The 22,272-nt window shown below is 36.9% G+C and overlaps 1 protein-coding gene across 37 annotated transcripts in view; it reads right to left on the bottom strand.

Moving 5' to 3' along the window:
* NRXN1 (neurexin 1) overlaps positions 1–22,272 on the bottom strand; it is a 711,526-nt gene that overhangs the window by 348,743 nt on the left and 340,511 nt on the right. For 21 of the 37 annotated variants that reach the window (XM_064647922.1, XM_064647931.1, XM_064647947.1 and 18 more), the window contains 2 exons: positions 10,705–10,878; positions 5,018–5,137 (listed from right to left, as the gene is read on the bottom strand). In XM_064647922.1, coding sequence (XP_064503992.1) covers positions 5,018–5,137; positions 10,705–10,878 — 294 coding nt within the window. Of the gene's footprint in view, positions 1–5,017; positions 5,138–6,104; positions 6,132–10,704; positions 10,879–22,272 lie in introns of all 37 variants that reach the window. The other 16 variants (XM_064647916.1, XM_064647918.1, XM_064647926.1 and 13 more) reach the window with 1 other exon arrangement.

The following is a 22,272-nucleotide window of genomic DNA, read 5'->3' as shown; positions in this document are numbered from 1 at the left end:
GAGTTAAGAAAGACAACAGTCACTTGGAGTTAAATCTGGCAAGGACAGGTATAGTCTTAGCGGAAAGGCAATATCTATATAACACAACTAAATATCAAGAAAATCAAACATGTTTTATGTGAACCCATCTTGCAATATTGACACAGCTCTCCATTAAATTAGGGCTTCTGATTTTTCCTTGTAAAGAGTAAAAATAAAACAGAAGAATTTTAAAAAAAAATTTTGTTACTCACAGTGATTGAGAATGTTGAATTCCTAGTCAGGAGAGACTGCGTGGTGAAGTTCTAACCCTTCAGAAATGGATTTTAGTGGAAGTGTTGACACGGTGTTAGTTATACCATCACAAGTACAACGCCAATACATTATTCCCTTATGGTAACAGACAGTATTGAAGCTGCCCTGTAATTTGGCACTGAACATTTCTATACTAACGTAATGTGACAATGTTATTATGTCTGCTATTTTCTATGCCATAATAGCAGTATTTGTTTCCACAAACGTGCCATTACATTCACTAATATGGCTGTACTTAAAGACTGCTCGAGTAAAAACAGATGTAAACTTATAAAAAGCAGATAATCTCTTATAGATATTTTTTGCTGTGCCAGAGTAATTTTCAACCCTACTCTTATAAAAAAAGCTGAATTCCCTGGGAGGATGGCTTTTACTACATAACCTGCTGTTAGATAAAGTTACTATGTTCATGATGTGTTTTCTCAGAGGTGCATGCATCCATCCATCCATTTGTAAGAACAGCCTTTAACTGTCCTTTTAGTACACTCTTTATATAATCCCATTTTTTAGAAACAACTGCTACTGGTCTGCTTTACACTTATCAGTGTAACACTTCTGTCTATCACATCTAAAGACCACTGGTGCCCTGAATCTCCAAGTGTCATATCACATCAAAAGACAAAATAATAAACTGTATAGCATCTTGGGGTCAAAAATTCTCCTGCCTTGTTTATCTTCTTGCAAATAGGAAATTGCAAAAGTTCCCACCTTTGCCACCATGGCTTATGGTCTACAGGCATTCCATACTCACTGGAGTGGACTACTGAGATTTGCAGCTAAATAAAATTTCTGTGATGGTGTTCCTGACGACAGTTGTAAAACTATAGCCTTACATTTAGCCCAGTGTAAGGCCCAGGTCCTTTTTCATAGGAGTACATTTCTGAAATTTCTCTTCTCCCAAGCAGACAAACAGAGAACACTCGTGGATTGGGAAAGAAAACAATCTGCCTCACATGCCACCTAATTTGAGAGAACTTTTAGAAAAATCTTCATTTTAGGCTTGTGCACATTTTCACCTGCAATAATGCACTGAACAGTACAGGAGTAATAATTTGCTGCTATCAGAAAGATTAAAGAAACTTCTTGCACAATGTATTAGAAGAATGTATTATAACACTTTTCAAGAAACTATTTCTTTCATTATTTCCTCCACACTCTCTGTTTTGGAAATTAAAGACAAGAATGATACATGTGAAACATTTGCATTATAAAGCCTAGGACCGATGTATGTCAGATCTTTGTGCACTGAGGTTACTATGGGAAACACATTAAAGTATCAGCTCAAATGCAGCAAGGTAATTTGTGCACATAAATTTATGCAAATTGCAGATGATACAAAACTGGGAGGAGTGGTTGATAGACCAGATGTGTACGCTGCCATTCAAATGGATGCTGACAAGCTGGAGAAGTGGACTGACAAGAACCTCATAAAAAATGCCAAATCCTGCACCTGGGGAGGAATAAACCCACACATCAGGACAAGCTGGGGCCTGACCAGCTGGAAAGCAGCCTTGCAGAGAAGGATCTGGGTATCCTGGTAGTCAACAAGTTGCACGAGTCAGCAATGTGCTCTTGTGGCAAAAAAGGCCAACAGCTTCATTGGTTGTGTTGGGTAAAATGTTGCAGAAATGTTGAGAGATGTGATCTTTCCCCTCTACTCAGCACTGGAGCACTATCTCCTAGTAATGTGATCCCCAGTGCATGAGCATGCAGGGATAAGTCCAGCAAAGGGCCCCAAAGGAAATTAAGGGCTCTCTCATATGAAGAGAGTCTTGAGAGACCAGGGACTGTTCAGCCAGGAGAAGAGAAGGCTCAATGGGGATCATTCAATGTTTTAAAATACCTGATGTATGGGAGGTAAAGAAGGCAGACAGATTTTTCTCAGTGGTGGCCAGTGAGAAAACAAGAGGCAATAGACACAAACTGAAATATGTGAAATCTTACTTAAACTTAAGGAAAATGTTTGTACTGTGAGGGTGAATGAGCACTGTCACAAGTTACCCAAAGTAGTTGTGTAGTCTTCATCCTTGGAGAGGGTGACCCAGACAATTTGTACTATCTGACTCTGAACAGAGGGGTTAGATTAGGCACTCTCCACACATCTCCTCTCACCTTTGCCCCTTTGTTGCTGAAATTTCTGCTCAAATATATCCCCTAAGAACTGGTGGAACAAAACAGTGGTGAGGTGTGGTGGGTAAAACTTTGGCTGAGGGCGAAACACCCACCCAGGTGCACACCCACTCCCTCTGCTCTGACATTGATGTTCCCTCTATTTCTCACTCATTTTGTTCCTTCATCCTTTATCTATCCAGCATTTTGGCAAGAGTGGCATACTTTCTGAGTGTATTTTCATAGATCAGTCACCAGCTTGGCTTGAGGGACCCAGCTGTGCCTTGTGATGGGTCTGGTGGAGCAGGCCATACCCAGCATGTCCTGTCCTCTCGTCACCAAGGCCACACTCCAGCACCTCTCTGCAAACACCAAGAAATGGACATCCAATACTGGAGGAATGTTAATCTCCATAAAACAAGTATTTTTAACTGTTTCTGGTATTAGCACTGACACTTATTTTTAAGTAGTCAATTGTAGGGCTTTGAGAACTAAAACCCTCTATTTATGAGATTCTGATGTCCAGAATACTCTGTTTTACCTAAACCAGTATATTTCCATGTAAAATAAGCCAAGGTCCTGCCTGCATAGCAATACTGGGTTAGATTTCAGCTTCTCTCAACCAGCATCGCTCCATGCACAATCTACAGTGGAAACGTGCTCGCACACACCGCTCGGGAACGTGCCTACATCCTTCCTGAAGGGAATGCATTTTCAGCAACAAGCAGGTGCTATTCCAGACCTGTCGCTGAGATAATCTTTCTTCACAGGAAGGGAATTTGTCTTACTTCAGTGCTGCAAAGTTTACCCTGTGGTGTGCAGCCTGCGCAAGTTATCAAAAACTGTAGTAACATTTCATCATTTCTCTTCCCATTATGCTCTTCCCAGACACAGCAGAGAGTAATCTTGGAGCGTCTAGATGACGTTGAGGTTATGACATAATTTTTCCTCCTTTCTGGCATATATACCATTATGAAAAATCCCTCTTGTTAGATTTGCTTTGCAGATTTTTCAGTATCTGAACTAATCTAAGGAGTCAAGATAAAGCAGAAACCAAATTTACTAAACTCTGCATTCTATTACAAAATATCCATATCAAGGTAAATATATATTTCATGTTTGTGACAAAAAATATTTTTAAAGAGATTTATCTGGAAAAAAATTATTTTTAGCAGCCATTTACTAAAGTAAAGGTACTCCTTTTCCATCTTAGAAGCAGTATATTGTGAAATATCTCAATTGTGTGCAATGCAGCCTATAATGTTACCATATAAATAAGCCTTCACAGATTGGTAAATATCTTTCTTATGTAAGTTCATTGATTAGCGAAATTTACGGATTAGCTGTCACTTGAATGCTCCAGGTCCAGACATCAATTACTGCTAAAACATTTATAAACAAAGTTTTTCCTTTGTTAGATGTTATATATGTAACTTCTTATTCATAGCTTTTAGTTATCTTTGAAACAACTCAAAGATCACAGAAAAACAGAAATAAGAGCTTAAAAGCAAAATTTTCTCCTGTAGCCCATAGGTGACTGAAACCTTAAAAAATATATGTTTAGCAATATGACTAGTCACACATACTGATTGGAACTGCAAACTCATATACATAAAGTAAATCTAAACCTTTGCTCAAATTACTGAAAGTTTTTTGATACCATTTCTACCATGAGAGCAACTGCAGAGAAACAGACCGAGGTAAGTCCTTTTTGTTCTTTCCACAGCTTTCAAACTATGGAACTTTCATGAGAATAAATAATTAGGTTTTACACATAATTAATTTTCTAGCCTTGTGAGAAATACAATTTGAGCCAAAAGCCTTGGGGAAATTCCCTCTTCATGTAGATATAAAAATGTGCAACATTTGGATATTACAAATGTGATGAATTAAAAATAAAACTCAGTAGCTTGCTTTTACCATTTACCATGGAACATTATGGCTCTCCCATTACTATTCCACCATCATTTCTGTATAATTCTATTTAGATCAATAAGGTTAGATTGGAATGAAACTAGATTACGAAATTAGTGAATCAGGACTCATATTTTTGACACATTTAAGCTTTTCCTGAAAGACCAGATGGTTGGTGTATGTTGTGTAGTTTTATTCAGATGAAATCTAAAAGAACTAAAATACTCAGCATGCTTTTATTATTGGCATGTTTAGTGTGTCACCTAAAGAAATCTACAAAGAGAGATAATGAGCCTTGTCAACTGTTTCACAGTAATTATAGCCCTCATGATAGTGCTACAAAATTATAATATAACTTAAGATAACAAAATGTAAAACGTTTCTTCAATCAGGAAAAAAAATCCCGTCTGTAATATTTATGCAGGAAAGGGACTATATCAAACAGGTAACCATCAGTATATTAGACTCGGAATCAAGTGTAACAAAACCAAATTCTGCCACTGTTTCATACTGCCCATTGTCCAAAATTTATACTGCATAGTTTAGCTTTGTTCTTATCACAAGCCTTACAGATTTTCACAGGGTTTACCGGTTCATTTAAATATCTGATATTACAATAATAAAACACTTCAGGCACTTGCTTCAAATGTTGCCTTTAAGCTCTCAAGGATTCAGAGGGTCATTTTTTTTGTGTACTTACGATCATTGCACAGTGGTCCACTAAAGGAGGTCATGCTACAGTCACAACTGAATCCATCCCACTGCTGTAAGCACACACCCTGGTTTGCACACGAATCCTCTTGGCAGGTTGTGCTGGGGCCTAATGAGAACACACAAAAAAGGACTTGCACTTTGTCTTCCAAAGAAAGGTATTTCTCACTGGGTCACATTAACTAGTTACCAACATCTCAAATCATATGAGCAAAGAGTTACCGAGTCAAACACACATAAACTTGCTGATTTTGTAGCAGCACGTAACATTAAAAGGGTGGGTTTGCTTTAGTTGTAAGATTGCTATGTCAAACACATAAGAATGCACAAACGGAAGCAGAGTTATTCCAGGTACAGTGGGAATGTTAACTTTGTTGTGAGTTATTTCTTAATCTCGTGTCAGACCATTAACTGGCTAAATGTTTTCTAAAAACTTCATTATTTCTTCCTGTAAATACATTTCAAACCGCAAAGCCAGATGCCACAGAAATCAAAACTCCAGGATATGAAAGACTGGATAATAAAATTAAAAACAAAAACAAATTTCAAAAAAATAATAAAATGAAGCTACACTATTACGATTATCTTAATCTCACAAATTATTTTAAATAATTTAGGTCTGAAATTAAGGGCAGTTCGGGATTCTTTGGCAGGAATGTTGACAAGAACTGATTCACATGCTTCGGGGATCCCATGCAGGTTCCTTTTTAAAGAGGAAATGCAGAAAATCAGACTACTAATGAACTGGCATGCCAAAATGTGACATACGCATGAAAAACAAAGCTACTCTATTTCTAGAGAATCATAACTAGACTACTGAAATATAAAGAAATTTCAAAAAGGAATGATCAAAGCACTAAAGCAATCACTATACAAACATATTCAAGACTGAAAGCCTCTATGCAAGCTATGCTGGAAAATGAAGGTTCATGTAGCCCATTGTTTTAGAGGTGTGAAAGACAAAATCTGAAACAAAATAACACACTTTAGTTCTGAAATGTACAGAGCATTTATTGCAGAAATCCAACTGTGCATTGGGGGTTTCAGTCTTGTTTAATACACACAGGGCTATCTACCTTGCAAATCAGCTTTCATCAATGCAACTTTGTCAGCAAAATAAAAAAGCAAAATATAGTAAATGTTAGTAAGCAATATTGAAATGGCAGCAAACACAGAAAAAAAACATTCAGAGTAAAGTGCATGCTGCTGTTAAAGAGAGAAAGAAATGCCATATAATGCAAACAAATTAATGCTAATAGCCATAAATCTTCAGGCAAGCCAAAATAAGAAAGCAGTAATTTGCCAGTATCTTACTAGAAGTATAATGGTTAATTGAGCCGATGACATGTAATGAAGGAAAATTAAAAGTGGGCTATTTTTTCTTCCTTGGATAGATATGAATGCATTAACAGAGTAAATGCATGGCTGAATCCTGACTAGCCATTTGTCATGTTCAGATACACTGAATTCAAGACTAATTAGCACCATCATCCACTGTGGTCTGTCTTTTCTCTAGCCCCTTTCTCTGTGATGGATGAACTAAGACTGAAATACAGACCGTGAACCACAGTTTATAACGAGCTCACACACACATTTCACACTAACTCTTGACACTACAAGGAAAAATTTGGTTCTGGGATTATAAAATTGTCCTAAATTGTTTTGGAGGAGACACATCAATATCCATTTGAAACTTCCACTGCCAGTCATTGATGACAGGGCAAAACTGGTCCAAAGATTATATAAATATATTAAAAAATCACACTGTAGAAAGAAATCCACATAACCCTTCTTTTACATTAGAGCTTCTTCAAATATCTCGGTGTGGGACTTTCTTTTGATTTGCCAGTATTTTAGAAAAATCCATATCAATATGATTTAAGTCAGCTCAATGGCCTCTTCCTTTAAATGAGGCACTGCTCAAGCACATCCCTGAACCAGGGCCTGAACAGCCACCAGAGTGACTGAGAACAAGGGCAGAGTACACTGCATTTTTTGGCAAAGTTATTAACTGTTCTATTTTCTCCTGTTATAATAATAACAATAGCTGACTTACTGCAGTAGGCAGACATTAGATAGTGATTTCCCTTTCTTTGGAGTTTTGAGCCCAGAAGTTTAAACATTTGGGCATTACATCACCCTTTCCTGAGCTAGGGATTATAATGACAGAATCCCGTAGCTGACAAGACACATTTTTTCTCACCAGATTCTGCTACTCAGAAACTTTACAAAGCTGAAGTGAAAATATCTGTAGGTGTTTAAATGTTATATATTCATGGATTTATTTACACTTTGTTATGCAATGTTGAATTTTCTCATCTTTTGCAAAAGTAGAGCAAAAGTCACAAGGACTTAAAAGTACATAAACTGCAGGACCCTGTAGGTACATTAAGAAGTACATGTCAAAACAAACATATTTAGAAAAAATACAGATACAATCTTGTTACAAAACAAGGTATTTTGCTTTTTATTGAATTGATCCTTAGCACTTTTTTATATATCTATATTAGCCATTATTAAAAGATTGCCATCAAGACTAGCTTACATATAAGCATTTCTTTAAATAAAAGTAGGATTTTTTTTCTAAAGAACAGAAGATGACTGCTTAATGTTGGTAAATACTACAATATTTACCATAAGAGCCCCATATTTTCCTATATATATATTGCAGAACTAAGCTATTTAGTAAAAGTACTGTAATATACTCTTTTCTAGCACTCATCCTTTTATTCATATTCAATTTAAATATTTTAAATTATTCAGTCTTCACTGCAGACTTTTTAATTGACTGGATTTGGTGTCTCATTTACATTTGTCCTGTGTGAGGGCTTAATGCAATATGTAACACAAAGAGCATTTTAAAGTAGCATATACATTGTTTTGGGGGTTTTTTTTGCAATATATATTGCAAAAAACTTCCTTATCTTACCACCAAAATCTTTATGGATGCTAATATTGTGAAACTTTTCATATAGCTTGTATGCACATGCAGGCACACAGTGCATTTTTCTTCTAAATATATAAAAACTATGTTTGCATCATACTGTAATTTCTATAATTCTTCTTTATTTAAAGTGAGTAAAGAAAGTACAGCTGATTTGACTAGAGAAAAACAGTGTTGACACGACCTGGCTCTGGGGTCTGCCATTAACAATTCCAAGAGCTAGTTAGCATATTTATGTTTCTAGCTGTTAGTTTCTATCTCTTCTAGTCATAGAAAATTTGTTAACAAGGTGGATTCAGCCAAGTGTAAATTATGTCCAATGTTCAATGATAGAGAACAGAGATATCTATCTGGCTGTGGTTGAAGCTTCAAAATGCAAGCCTTACAGTTTGCCACACCAATCCCATGACTGGGTTTTCAAAAAAATGTTTCATGCACTTAGGACAGTAAAGTTATTGAGAAATATAAATATTTTAAACACAAAATCTAGTGGAGAAAATTAATTAGCAGTGCATTATGGCTTCTTAGTTTGATAGAAGAGAGAAAAAGAGATCTCATTTTTTTTACTATTACTTTTTTTTTTTTTAATATGTACTAGAAAGTTGGGGAATTCAATCCCATAAACCTGAAAAACACCAAATCCAAGTGCCTCACTTCTCAGGCCAGATTTTCCAGCAGCCTGATGTCTTAACAAAGGACATACACCAGCTGTCTTTTGGATTGAGAGTGGTGGTGACCAACACTTTTGAAATTACTTCTGCTGCTGTGTCCTGAGCTCTTTGGACTTGACATCTTAGGGAATTTGAGAGCTTACACATCCCATTGTAGTGTGAGATTGATGCAAAACACTCAGCTTTGTAAAGATGGAGACAGTCCTGGCTGCACACAGCAGCAGAGGTGTGAGCAGCTTGAGGCGTACAACAGTTTTCTAGGAGGCAGCTAAACTCACATGTGACTTAAATCATATTTTAGGTGAGAGAACACTTTTTTGTACATCTGATTCATGGTCTGCAAACAAAAGACAAGTGGATGGGTCAGACACAAAGACTTGAAGTAAACAAGTGAGATGGAAGAGTTATCTTGCAAGGTTAAGCAGAAAGGTTGGAAGGGAATATATCACTCCATGCTGTTAAAGATTTCCTTCTATGGGCAGAAGACTTTTGATGAGGCAGTTCTCTGGGAGCCAGGCAGCACATCTGGTTTGACCAGTTTGTTCTGTCAGATGATTTTGATGTTGGGAAAACACTGACTCTCTATCTAAAAGGACAATAGTTGTATGGCCTTTATTAAATTGTTGGTAGCTTTATTAAATTCACTGATAGATGAGTTGTGCCACTGTTTTAAAAGGTGAACTCTCACACTAGGCCTGCAGCTAGCTATATTTCTTTGAAGTACATCAAATTCATTTAGGAAATGACATAATTTCAAAAGAAGCTATGAAATGCATAATGGAATTCAGGCATACTTTGACTCTCTGAAGGGATGGTGCAGGCATGGAACTTGCTAACACCCATCAGAAAGCAGAATCTAATTTTCTACACTCAGAGGCAAACTAATTTATACATATTTTTGCACTCCTGATAGAAATATGTAAAATTCACATCTTATTTTTTCTGTAGGTTTAGTGTCTGTTTCTATGTGCTAACAATAGAACTTATACTGGTAACTAAAGGTAGTAGGTAAAGAACAAAAAAATTCCACCTTCACAAATGTACTGTAGGCACAACAAAAGAGGAGACAGAGTTTATCCACAGGAATGCTTTATCTCATGAAGCTTGAGGAAAACCCCTTGAGCTCTGCTTGGATTTTTCACAATGTTAATTTTCAAACTTAACAAACTTTATATCAAAATCATCAAGATTCCAACTTGAAATTAATTTTACAATGTCATTTACACATTTTTCTGTCAAGAGAAGAATGGCACTTAAGAGAAGGGAGAACACATAAAACTGAACATAGACACAAAATTCAGAATTATATGAATAAAGTAGATATAGAGTGACAGAAAATGTACTCAAATTATGCCATAAATCATAGTAAAAATAACATGGGATCAGAAGACAGCTGGAAAAATAGCTAGAAATTGGCACCCCTGAATTAGAAATACACCTCTTCTAATTCTGTCCTCACTTAAATTCCATGATATTCTAGATGAGTCAAAAAAAGATATAAAAATGTGAGATACAACATATTTGTCTGTTACTGATTTCAGATAGAAAGGTTCATGACAATACTAATTTCAGGGGGAGCAAAAATAGAGAATATAGAAGATTGGTCTTAAATGGCTTCATAAATTAGCCTTGAATTAATCAACTCAAAATGTCTGCTTTAAAAATGGAATCAGTTAGCTAACATCTCAGTATTAGCTAATGCCTAAGTGTTATGAAGATATAAAGAACTTCACTGAAGCTAATTGTTATTGTTTCTATCATTAATTAAAATACATCAGAAGTAAACAAAATACATGCAAAATATCTTGACACTGGAGAAGTATGAAACTACATTAAACATTATGCAGTTAACTCATATTCTCAGATCAATCTCTGTGCTGTAGGGCAGGCACACGCTTGTCTCCATAATACTAAAGAAATGCAGGGTCAAGCGAGTTCAATTAGAAGCAGGCAGAATATAGTCTCTTGATGTATGCAGTAAACATATCAACAAAACACTCTAGGATTTGCACAATACTTTCACTATGATATATATTAAAAAAAAATCAGTATATTTAATACCTTCACATCCTCTTTCTATCTGCCCATTGCAGAAAAGAGCATCTGAGATTAGATCAGGGAGCCGTCCATTCAAGTCAACTGATGCAAGACAGCCTTGGAATCCCTCCTTTGCATGCACCAGTTTTGGCAAGGACTTAAACATTTCTTTGGCCACTCCTCCAATATACAAATCACCTGTTAAAGAGGAAATAAATATTAGATTCAGAAAAGAACCTGTAGAACCTTTGACCTGCTTGATCTTCTGGCCCTTTTGTGCTGAGTGACAGGTATATCCAAAAAAATCATTCAGAACAAATGTAGAAGAAAACAAACACTGAACACATGCATGATACTATGACATTGCAGGGCTATATTTTTTCAAATGCAGGTGTAGACTTCAAATTTGTATGACTAATTACTTAGAAGTACCTGGCAATGTTATTTATGTACCAGCTCACCTGTTTAGGAAACATGTATCTGTTTCACAGAGGAGGATTAAATCACAGAATTTCCATCTGGAAACATATCTAGCATATTCATAGAATCGTAGAATCAACTGGGTTGGAAAAGACCTCTGAGATCATCAATCCAACCCTTGATCCAACATCGCCATGGTTACTAGACCATGGCACTAAGTGCCACATCCAGTCTTATCTTAAAAAACTCCAGGGACAGAGAATGCACCACCTCCCTTGGCAGCCCATTCCAATGTCTGATTACTCTCTCTGTAAAAAATTTCTTCCTAATATCCAACCTAAACCTCCCCTGGCAGAACTTAAAACAATACCCTCTTGTCCTATTGCTGGTTGCCTGGGAGAAGAGACCAACCTCCACCCGGCTACAACCTCCTTTCAGGGAGTTGTAGAGAGTGATGAGGTCTCCCCTGAGCCTCCTCTTCTCCAGGCTAAATAATCCCACTTCCCTCAGCCTCTCCTCACAGGACCTGTGCTTGAGTCCCTTCAACAGCTTTGTTGCTCTTCTCTGGACCTGCTCCAGCACCTTGACAACCTTCCTGAACTGAGGGGCCCAGAACTGGACACAGCACTCGAGGTGTTGCCTCACCAGTACAGGGGAAGAATCACTTCCCTGGTTCTTCTGGCCACGCTGTTCCTGATACAGGCCAGGATGCCATTGGCCTTTTTGGCCACCTGGGCACACTGTTGGCTCATGTTCAGCTTTCTGTCAATCCAAACTCCCAGGTCCCTTTCTGCCTGGCTGCTCTCCAGCCACTCTGTCCCCAGCCTGTAGCACTGCGTGGGGTTGTTGTGGCCAAAGTGCAGGACCCGGCACTTGGCCTTGTTGAACCTCATCCCGTTGGAATCAGCCCAACTCTCCAGCTTGTCCAGGTCTCTCTGCAGAGCCCTCCTGCCTTCCAGCAGATCAACAAGATATTATGTAAAATGCATGGTTATCTACACCGATACACTGAACATCTTTATTCGGGTGGCCACCATGCTTGCAGGTGGTGGATGTGTCAGGAAAAAGTAAACTGAGACTCTTCTTTACCACTGTCTTGACAGCATACTGAGTGCACATACTGAATAAAAATTCATGGTTTAAAGCAGTATTGCTCCAAGTGAGAATTTTAAAGCATTTCAGCATATTGTCTCAGTGCAATGCGTTTCAGACTTAATAGCTTTTCTTCAAATACTTTCCAGCTCTGTCTTTAAAATAGTGTGAACTGCTTTCTAATTGTATGTTATTTTGGGAAAGTAAATTATTTTTAATATATAAACAATCTTATCTGCTTTTTAATGAGTTTGATGGCAGTTCAACTTTTACTTTCTTTCTTTTACTGTTACTGCATAGGAAAGGAAGTAATTCCTGAACTGGTATCCCACACAGGTGGGGACAACAACCTACTTCATGAAATGCTGCTTAGATGCATCAGTTTTCAGTTAAGATTGCATAATTTTATTTCAGTGACATCTTAAGAAAAACTGAATAAATTATATATGGCACTAAACGCAGTAATGACTTCAACCTGGGCAGAAATTTCAGAAAGGTTTAAGCAGTTGTCAGAAATGTGTTGGATTTGACAGGTGAGGTGACCACAAAGTGTAAAGAAGACAAAATGTGAAAACTATGCAACATTTATCCCATATGAACTTCAGTTTCTTTATGGAATAAACATGAGAATTCCTTGCTTTAATGTTGACTAGATATAATAGCTAGGTTATTTTGATATAGATTTATAAAAGCATGGAATGGCAATATTAGCTGTGTCTTTCTTCTGGTGACTATATTTTTGTACTGCAGATGAAGATTGTGATTAGTGATCATCTCTTGGAATCTTGTACAATTGGCACAGAAAGAGGGAATTGGGGATGGCATGCTGGAAACCCCAGTGTCTTAAGTTTACCATACTGATGTGTGCTTTAGTCTGCTTACCTTTTCTCCAAACTGGGATGTATAACTTGGTTTAAAAGTTCCCCACTAGTGAAATTGATTTAATAGTAAGAAATTTATACTTCACAAACTCTATATGTCGGAATAAAAGGTGAGTCCTTGGGCCAAGAAAGTTTGGACCTAATGTCAACAACTCAGATTTTCAGTTTCTAGTAAATATGCTATGTTTATGTATTGACCTATGAACAATAAAATTCTAGCCTCACAAGTTGACTATTCTCACTTTCACTGTGTTGGTGAAATTTTAGTTACACCTGCACTAATAATTTAGTGGTTTTTTTTCGAATTTTTGTTTTGTTTTGTTTTGCTATGGTTACTATTTCCTTTGTAAGAGAGTGCATATTCCTCTGTATAAAAATGTGCAAAGATGGTTTTCAGGTTCGCTGGCTAGCATCTTTTGGGGATGTCTTCTGAAGAGGTGTGACTTGATTCTATGATCATACATTGGTCCAGAATCAGACGTGTGAATAAACAGTAAAATGTAACTAGTTCTGAGCACTAAATAAGAACATTTGTTTCATCTTCCTTTCTGGACTAGATTGGGAGTTATACTTAGCCCAGTTAAACTTTTGCTTACAGAAGATTAATTTGTTTTTCATAGCATATTGCACAATATTTTTATTTTTTTCACAGGCTGATATGTAAGGGATTAGACCTAAGGGACCTAAGCGCTGCATTGTTTGGTATAAAACTTTGAGGCTCCAAATAAAATTTAATCCAGGAATTTTAGAACTCTTGGAACATTGGGATTAGATTTTATTTTGAAAGCAAAGCTGGGAAGAGTTCTGAACAAGAGGGAAGCTGCTGCTTTGTTCCTTCTGAAATGCAGCCAGAGGAAGCATTGCTGCTGCAGTGTTTTTGTACAATAACTCTTTGGCTGAGCACTTCCCCAGGATGTGTGGAATATAATTACCACTTGTCTTTGGAGAAGAATCACAGTCAGTTCTTCACCTGTAGCAGGACTTTTAACCTCCAGCTAATTCCAAGCTCTGGGAAAAGGAGCTGTGCTCACTGGGCATTCTGGTGTCTCAGGAGAAGTTCACGGAGAGCTAGTGGAAGTCCTTCAATTTATTGCCTAGTGATCTTCGAGCAAGAGAAAGTCCCAGGTTCTGTTCCCTACTCTCTGGGCAGTTCCATGTATTTTGGATACATATAATCACTAGACAAAATACATAAATAAACTTCCCAGGTCATAGGAACCCATGGAGGGAGCTTCCAAATCTCTAATCTTCAGCTACCCTTTGGTAAGATGACTTGTTTTATTTCGGATATAGATACTGGTCTTTTAGAAGACAAAAAAGTTTTGGCTTCCTTATTGCTGTTTAATTTGTCCTTTGGCCAACATGCTGAGGAGGTATGTACTGCTAATGAAACACTTATGTGGAACTGTCTTTACAAAATCAGCTCCCTCGACATCTTTGAGCTATAGACTGAGTAGCAGTCTGGTATGACAACAATAATTTGTGTTATACTGCTTCACTGATCTACCCTTTGTAGAACACTTCTCTCGGGCTCTCTTAAAAGCCATCACACATGTTTCTGCATCCCCATTACATTCTGAAACTGATACAGTAACGTGGCTGCTTCACACCAATCTGAGATGGACAGCAGTGTCTGATGCATGCTGCTATACTGCATTTACTCCTTGTGCTTGCATAGTTACAAAGGTTATGGCTGATTTTTTGGAAGTAATTCATTGCATCGTGATCCTCTGTGTTTGTTACAATAAATAAAACACTGTTCTGGTGTCACCTTGGCGGGTTCACACCTTTCCAACCCGGTTCATTCTATGATTCTATGATTCCTTCAGTCACAGACAGAAAGGAATGAAGTCATGGTTCCCTACATCTTCCATGAGTTTAGTGTCCTGCTTTGTTGTCCTCATACTTGGAAAAACCAGGAATCTTTGACAGCGTGGTAGAAGTGGCCTGAGGATGCCTGTAGGCAAGACCCTTTGGCACACAGGAAGAGGTTTGAGAAGCATTGAACCTGTTTGCAGTAAGGTGCTCATGGCAGCATCTGACTCTAAAGTGTCATCCAATGACAAAAATCTTATTCCACCTATGCATTAAATCCTCACTATGCTAGCATAAATTTTCAGTAGACTATTTGAACATACATTCTAATCTACATTGTGCTTTCCAGCACGTTCCTGAATGATTTGAGAGCCTAGGCCACAGGATGGACCAAAAACTGTTTCTGTATCACCTCAAATACAAAATTGTTAATTTCCTGTTTGCTGCGCTTTGTAGGTAGATTTTGTAGCAACTGAACTCAGAATGTACCAGCTATCACTATTACCCCATGTAGTTTATTTTAATCTCTCTCTTATCGGTGAAAGTCACAGTCACACCTTTTACTGGTTCTCCTGGCATACTTGCCTGTTTGAAAGGAAGTGCAATTTAGTGCTGTTTGTAATGGTTTACAGTTTGCCTGCAAGGAAACAGGCTGAAACAAATAAATGTTTATCAGACTGTGAAAAATTTTTAGTGACCAAATACCAGCCCTAAAACTCAACTGCATTGAATTAGTGAAATATAGATAAAAAGCTTAGGAATCTGTATATTAATAAATTTATAAGCCAACCAATCAAAAATCTTAGCAACCTTTATAGCATCAGATACCAAGAAACTTTAAGCTTTATTCATTCTGTGTTGATAATTTGGAGAACAAGACATTGCTTTCCTCTAGAACTTTGAGGTACAGTGTAAATTTCAGAACCATGAGAATAGACATAACAGATTAAAATATAGTGATCCATCTGTTACCACAAATGGGATCTAATTAATTTCCAGCAGAAAGATTTCTGCATTTTTCAATCTGCTGAACCGAAAACAAAGTTAAAACTCTTGCCTCATGATAAAGGTTCTTCATCTTTTTCTCATGTAGAACATCTAGAAAGCAAAACCTTTCCAGGTTTCCTGAAGTTCTGTGCTTTTAGTCATTGTCAGCTCAGAATAGAGAGATAGTTCATCTCATCTGATTCCAGTAGACTTAAAAGAGGGAAACTTCAGAGAAGAGTACTAATAAAATCACTTCTATGCTAAAAAAGTTAGACTTGATCTATTACACATGACAACATGCAACCTCTTCCTAAACATACTCTCCAAGCAACCATTTTTGTTCTGTGATTAGTAAAATCTTTAAAACCACAACCTTTCCAGTTGATCCCTTGCTATTTCATAATATCCATCTCTCAAATATACTGAGATTGCTATATACATATAGCAACTGTCAGGAATGATGATGGGCTAATAGAAGTCCAGGTCAATGTGCCAACATATAAACTGGAACTCAGAATATTTGCCCTTGAAAATATGTACTGGAATATTGTCAATTAGATATCATATGCAGTTAAGTACAATAAATTGAGTTTAAATTAGCTGTATCTCTACAGTTTACTTACAGTTCCTTAAGGGTGTTGATAATTAGACTGATCTTTATATACCAGTAATGATACAATTTTTACAAAGGCATGTTCTGGGTAATATTTTAACTTTGTTGCTGTTCAAAATAACTTGAGTTCTGCTTTTGCACTAGCTTATACATTACACAGATACATATCATATGTATTGAGCAGCCATACTGACTATTAGACTTCACCTTTTCTTTTTATGACTATGGGCTAAACTTCTCCCAGATTTAATATCAAATGTTTAATAACATATGTGGCTTGAGTTTACTGCTGATGGCATAAAAAACACACTTTCTGTAAGAAACAAAATTTTATTAAAGTATAGGCTCTGGAATTTATACTCTAATTTTTATTTTTGTTTTAAAGTTACTTAAATTTTTTCACTTGCTTATTTTTCTTTTCTGCAATTACAAAATTTTTGCATAGTTACTTTTATTTCAGTCAATCACATGCCATTTTTATGTTCATCTAAATGAAGAAGTAGTTTCCTATAAAACTCAATCCATTCAAAATTCAGACAGGACAGGATTGCAGAAAATATTGTTAATTAAAATGTTTTATATCGAACATGCAATAGCAGGGATTCAGAAAACATAAAAGATTGTCCCTGCTCCTAGTAAAAGAGATCAGAGAAATCAACGTAGGACAATACAAATTCCCAGGTTTTCTCTTTTTCTCTCATATAAGTACAACTTTACTACTGGAAATTTTGCACACTCCAGAACAAATCCCTTGTTGTGTATCTGCCTACTTACTGTTATGAATTACATGTAAGTAATTTCATTAAGGTATCACAATTCATTAGATCAATGGTATGAGATCATGACACTATGTAAACTAGCTGCAGCCTAAATTCAATAATAATGTTACACTGCCACTACTGAAAATCTGTGACCATAGTTTCAGGAACTAAAGTTTAGTTATTGCCTTTCATGCACAGATTTTCTCCTGAAGTTTAGTTTGATTTCTAAATGTATTCCCAAAAAAGTCTCACTTTTTCATAATAATCCTGATTTTTTATTTATAAAGGAAAATAACCAATTTATATAAAATATATATCTACTGCCATACACAAAGTAGCAGGTAGTAAAGAAATGGGTGAAGGAATAGAGTGCTTCCAGATTCCCTAGCAATCTCTGAAGAAGCTTCAGATAAAGCAGTTTATTTGAGAGCAGATCTCACAATTCCCTTTTTGTTTACATTAGGAGTCAGTATACAGAATTATCCCCTTTTTGTTAGAGTAGGAGGATTGTTTTTTCCCTTTATTTTTTGAGACCAAAAAAACAAGTGTGCTACAGGCATGTTCTCACTGGCATTTCCATTGCAGGCCAGAGGAATCAACTGGAAGTCAGCACTTTTAGAGCTATACCTATTCATCATGACAATAATGTTACTGATTAGTTATGCCATAAGCACTGAGAAGAGTTTAGTGGGTTTAATTTACATCTTTTACAGGTACTGTAGATCTTCAGTTATTCCAACAGGACCTTTCCTTTTTATACCTATTTATCTCTTTTCTGACTTAGAGCTGATTTGTGCTTTAACAAATAAGTGAATTTAACACAGAAACAAATTGCTAGCTAATAAATGAACCCAAGATCTCAATATATTCATTATTGGAATCACACTTATGCAAAAACACACAGAACACCACACAACAGTGAGTCACACACAACTGTTGGTAAAACAAATGCCAAATCCTCCTGTAATAGCTCATCTTTTTTTATCCCAAGCCTCTGCATTTTTTCAAAATAAGAACTTTGCAAGAGCTAAACCAAAGAAATGTAAAATAAAAACTGAAGATGCTGTTCTCTTTATTTCTTTTCTGAATAACTAGCAGAAGTATCTCATTATTTGGTACCAGTGACATTGCTGACAGGTCACTTCATAGACTCTTACATGATACATGCTGGTGGGCAAAAATTATTAACTTAACAGCTACCATTATCTTCAAACATTAGTAGAGAGGGAACTATTATCCATGTGCTTATAATGGTAGCAACAGCACAGGAATACTGCTCAGGTGTGACAGATGCACTTGACCCCCATAACCAAACCAGCAGCAATTTGGTACAGGAGGTAAGGGCCTGAGCTGTGTCTGGACCAAGAACTCCCCTAGAAAACCTGCAATGGAGCAGAGCGGTCCAGTGAGCATCGATGCATATGAGCCTGCAACACCGTCTGTGTGATTAACACATGGATAGTGAGTGGCTTTTCCAAGACTCATTTATCAAGCAACAAATGAAGTTGAGGGTAGAGGGTGTCTCATGCATACCTTTACATCGTATGCAATTTGACTATGAACCAATCAGTTTATTGCGTGGATACAAAACAGCCTAAATGAGCTGCCTTTGAGCTCTCTCTGCCTGACGGCCCGGCAGCATGGCAGTTATTTCCCACTGAGCTGGGACACCTCTCAAGGTTGCTCCTTGAGGCACAGAGACCTTTCTATGAATGACATGAATGAGTCCAAATTAAGTTCTCTCTAAATAGCAACTTGACTGCACACCAGTGACTGTCGCCTTGAGCACACCTCTTGAGGCAGAGAGACCTTCTACTCCCAACAGATCTTCCTTAAGTTTCCAATTAGTTGAATGCTAAATTAATACTAATGAAATTCATGTAGTTAATTCCTTTAGATATAAAGCATTGTTCAATTAGAGATCAAGACTGGATCTAGCTACACCTGAGCTCTATCAGGAATTTAGAAAGCAAGGGGGTCCACTCAACCTCATGACTCAACAAGAGGGCCTCCCTTACCCTTTTGCATCTTTGGTCTTTGTGTAAATAATTCTAAATTGATTCTAACTCCATTTTCCTTTGTATGTTTCATTCATGTAATAACTAATAGAGTGAACTTTGTTAAATTGCATGAAAAATATAGTCCACAGGAACCTAAATTGGGATTTTTGAAGTCAGGGAACAAGTAGTTTAACCACTATATAGCTAGGCTTCTTTATTCTCCTAAATTTGTAGATATATCTGGTGTTCATTTCTTGAACACCTTTCTTAACAAGAAATGAACATCATTCATTCAAATATGGTTCCATGTATGAACAAAAAAAAAAGAAAGAAAAAGGAGGTAATAAAGCAGTGAAAGGAATCGTGGCTTGTCTTTTTCATAACCCATAAGGACAATATCCTTGGAATGTTTTTATATGGCTGAATAAAGTCATCTTCAAATTCTTAATTCTCTTCAAAAGCAGATATTTTCTCTCTTCATCTCTTGTTGTGCTGCTGGTTTTAACTGTACTTTCAAAGAAGATGTTGCTTTGTCTTGTTTCTAATGTCACATTGTACTAAATCACTACTATGCCTAGGAATGAGAGGGCCTCTGTGGTATACTAGAGTGGTGTTACTCCCCAAGAAAAAGATGGATAGCCCAGCATCTTGTGGTGAATTTTGACAACACAACAGGCAACTCCACAATTCCTTTATATGACACAAAGGAACATCTGGCTGTGGTGAAGCCAAGGTGTCAGGCACACTTTTCTCCAAACATGCTATTTCAAAATGATCAAGCATTATAACAGCTTCTTCCCTCAGGCAGACAAAGAGGAATGAGGGCTGCAAAGACTGAGAAAAACCATAGGGAAAGTCTAATCTTGGAAGAAAAAAGTGCTCCCTTTATTCAAGTCCTTCCTAAAACATGATCTGCTGTTACAAGATCAATAGAAATCGCTTTATAGTATCTCAATGATTGCACATTAAAGTACAAGGCAAAACTCATCATAAGACAACCCACACAATCCCAACTCATGGTATTTTTGAGGCAACTGAATTGTGAAAACAAATTACTCTCATACAAGCTGAATATGCACTGACTTAATCACAACAGACAAAAATCTGCAATCAAGGGATATTGCCTCAAAAGAAAATGTCAGGTAGGCATTCAGGTGCCTTTAATATTCACTGAAATATAGGAGCCTACTTGTCCTTGATGACCTTCTCACCTCTCCAATGTACAAAACCACCTACCTTTTGCACATTTAGTTTGTACAATAGGCGGAACAGAGTGGTAACTTTTCTTTCAGATAGGGGGTTTCAACAGACTTTAGAAAAGAAATAGGGCTTCAATAGCAGATGAGGATGAGTGATCATTCTAGAGTCTCTCCCCACTTTCGTCAGTCATGACTAAGTATTTACTTTTTGTTCTATATAAAAAAAGTATTTGATCCTTAAAAAATATTGATGAAATATAATTGCTCTTTTTTTCCCCACTAAATCAAGAAGCCCACTGTGTTCATAGCCCATTAATAAACTGAAGGACAGTTGCCAAAGATTTAAATGATGCGTCCACACAGCTTCTGCAGCACATACGATCCAGCATATGGTTTTTCAAATGCCCCTTTACAGTAGAGAATATGCACTTTGCTGCACATTCACAGGCTTCTTTGGTAGAGCATGATGGAAATTTGTCTACCACTTGCAAGGGCACTTGAGGGAAGACATGAAAATGTAAACTTAGTGTTTTATGTCCACTTACTTCGAAGAGTATTCTATAGCTTCAGTATTGATTTATCGTTGATGTCTTTTGGTTTTGATGTGATTTTTTTTTTTTAAGAAAAATAGGCTTTTCAAATATTTTTCCTGTTTGAGTGATGAATTCTATCACTTTTAGACCCTCTCTCACCTAAGAAGGGAAAGGGTAGCTAGTTTACTTGTCCAGGCTCTGCTGAGTTATCTGTCTTTTCAAATACTTCAGGCAAGAGGCCATTTTATGCTGTGACAGGTGGTGGCTTTCATCTTTCACATTCCCTGTAGTGATAACCAAAGCAAGGCAAAACGTTTACAGGCAAATAATAAAAAAAAGAATTTATAGGTTAGCAAGTCACTCTTTTGGGAAAGAATATAGAAACTGATCTTTTCACCCCAATTCTACACTTCTTTCAGTATCTTGCCTGAATACCCCATTAAAGATATTCCAAAAATAAGAGAAATCACCAGCACTGAAATGCTGACATGGTGGGTTTTCTTTAGTCATCCTTATTGGGATGTAGTATATATTGTAGTTATTTGTCAAGAGAATTGAACTTTGAAGATATTTCTTGCCTTGGCTGATACCGCTCTTTTCACAATTTCATTGTAGCACTGCACCGTAGTCCACACTGACAGAAAAAAAGGCAGTGAGAATTAAGGGGTACTAGATGGAATTTACAGCTGAAGGGTGTACTAGGAAGAGCAGCTTAGACTTTTCTTTTGCCACCAATTTCGGCATCAGTCCACACTGGAGATACAGCTGCTGATCTACCTTTCTCCAAGACTCCTGATTCCATCACATTACTCATAACCATGCCACTCTCACTGCATTGAAGACTTTTCATACTTGTACAAATATTCTTCTGTCTAGAAACTTTTTCTCATGGTATTGCCATGATGCTTGCTGCTCTACAACTCAGCTCTGCTGAATGTGCTCTCCACTTCTCCATGCACCTCTTGGTGCTCAGTTTTCATTCTTATTACACTTTTTGACTCTGTTCTCAGTGGTTATGCAAAAATGCCCATATTTCAGAAGCGAGTAAAGCAGTGTTATAGGAAATGTGTGTGTGTGAGAGAAACAACAACAATACAACAACACCCTTAGAAGCTAAGTTTTGAATAGACAAAAGTAGATACTCAAAAGCTAAGTATTCGCACCTGAACAATCCCCTAGATTCCTCCAGGTTAAAATCTACCGTTTCCCCAACAATTCTGTTCTCAAACAACATGCGTTCTCAAACAACATGCATTCTCAAACAAGAAACAATTACACAAAAAACATTTAA

This window comes from Pseudopipra pipra, chromosome 3 (genome assembly GCF_036250125.1).
Source record: "Pseudopipra pipra isolate bDixPip1 chromosome 3, bDixPip1.hap1, whole genome shotgun sequence".
Classification (NCBI taxonomy): Eukaryota; Metazoa; Chordata; class Aves; order Passeriformes; family Pipridae; genus Pseudopipra; species Pseudopipra pipra.
This window is presented reverse-complemented; position numbering and strand designations above follow the sequence as displayed.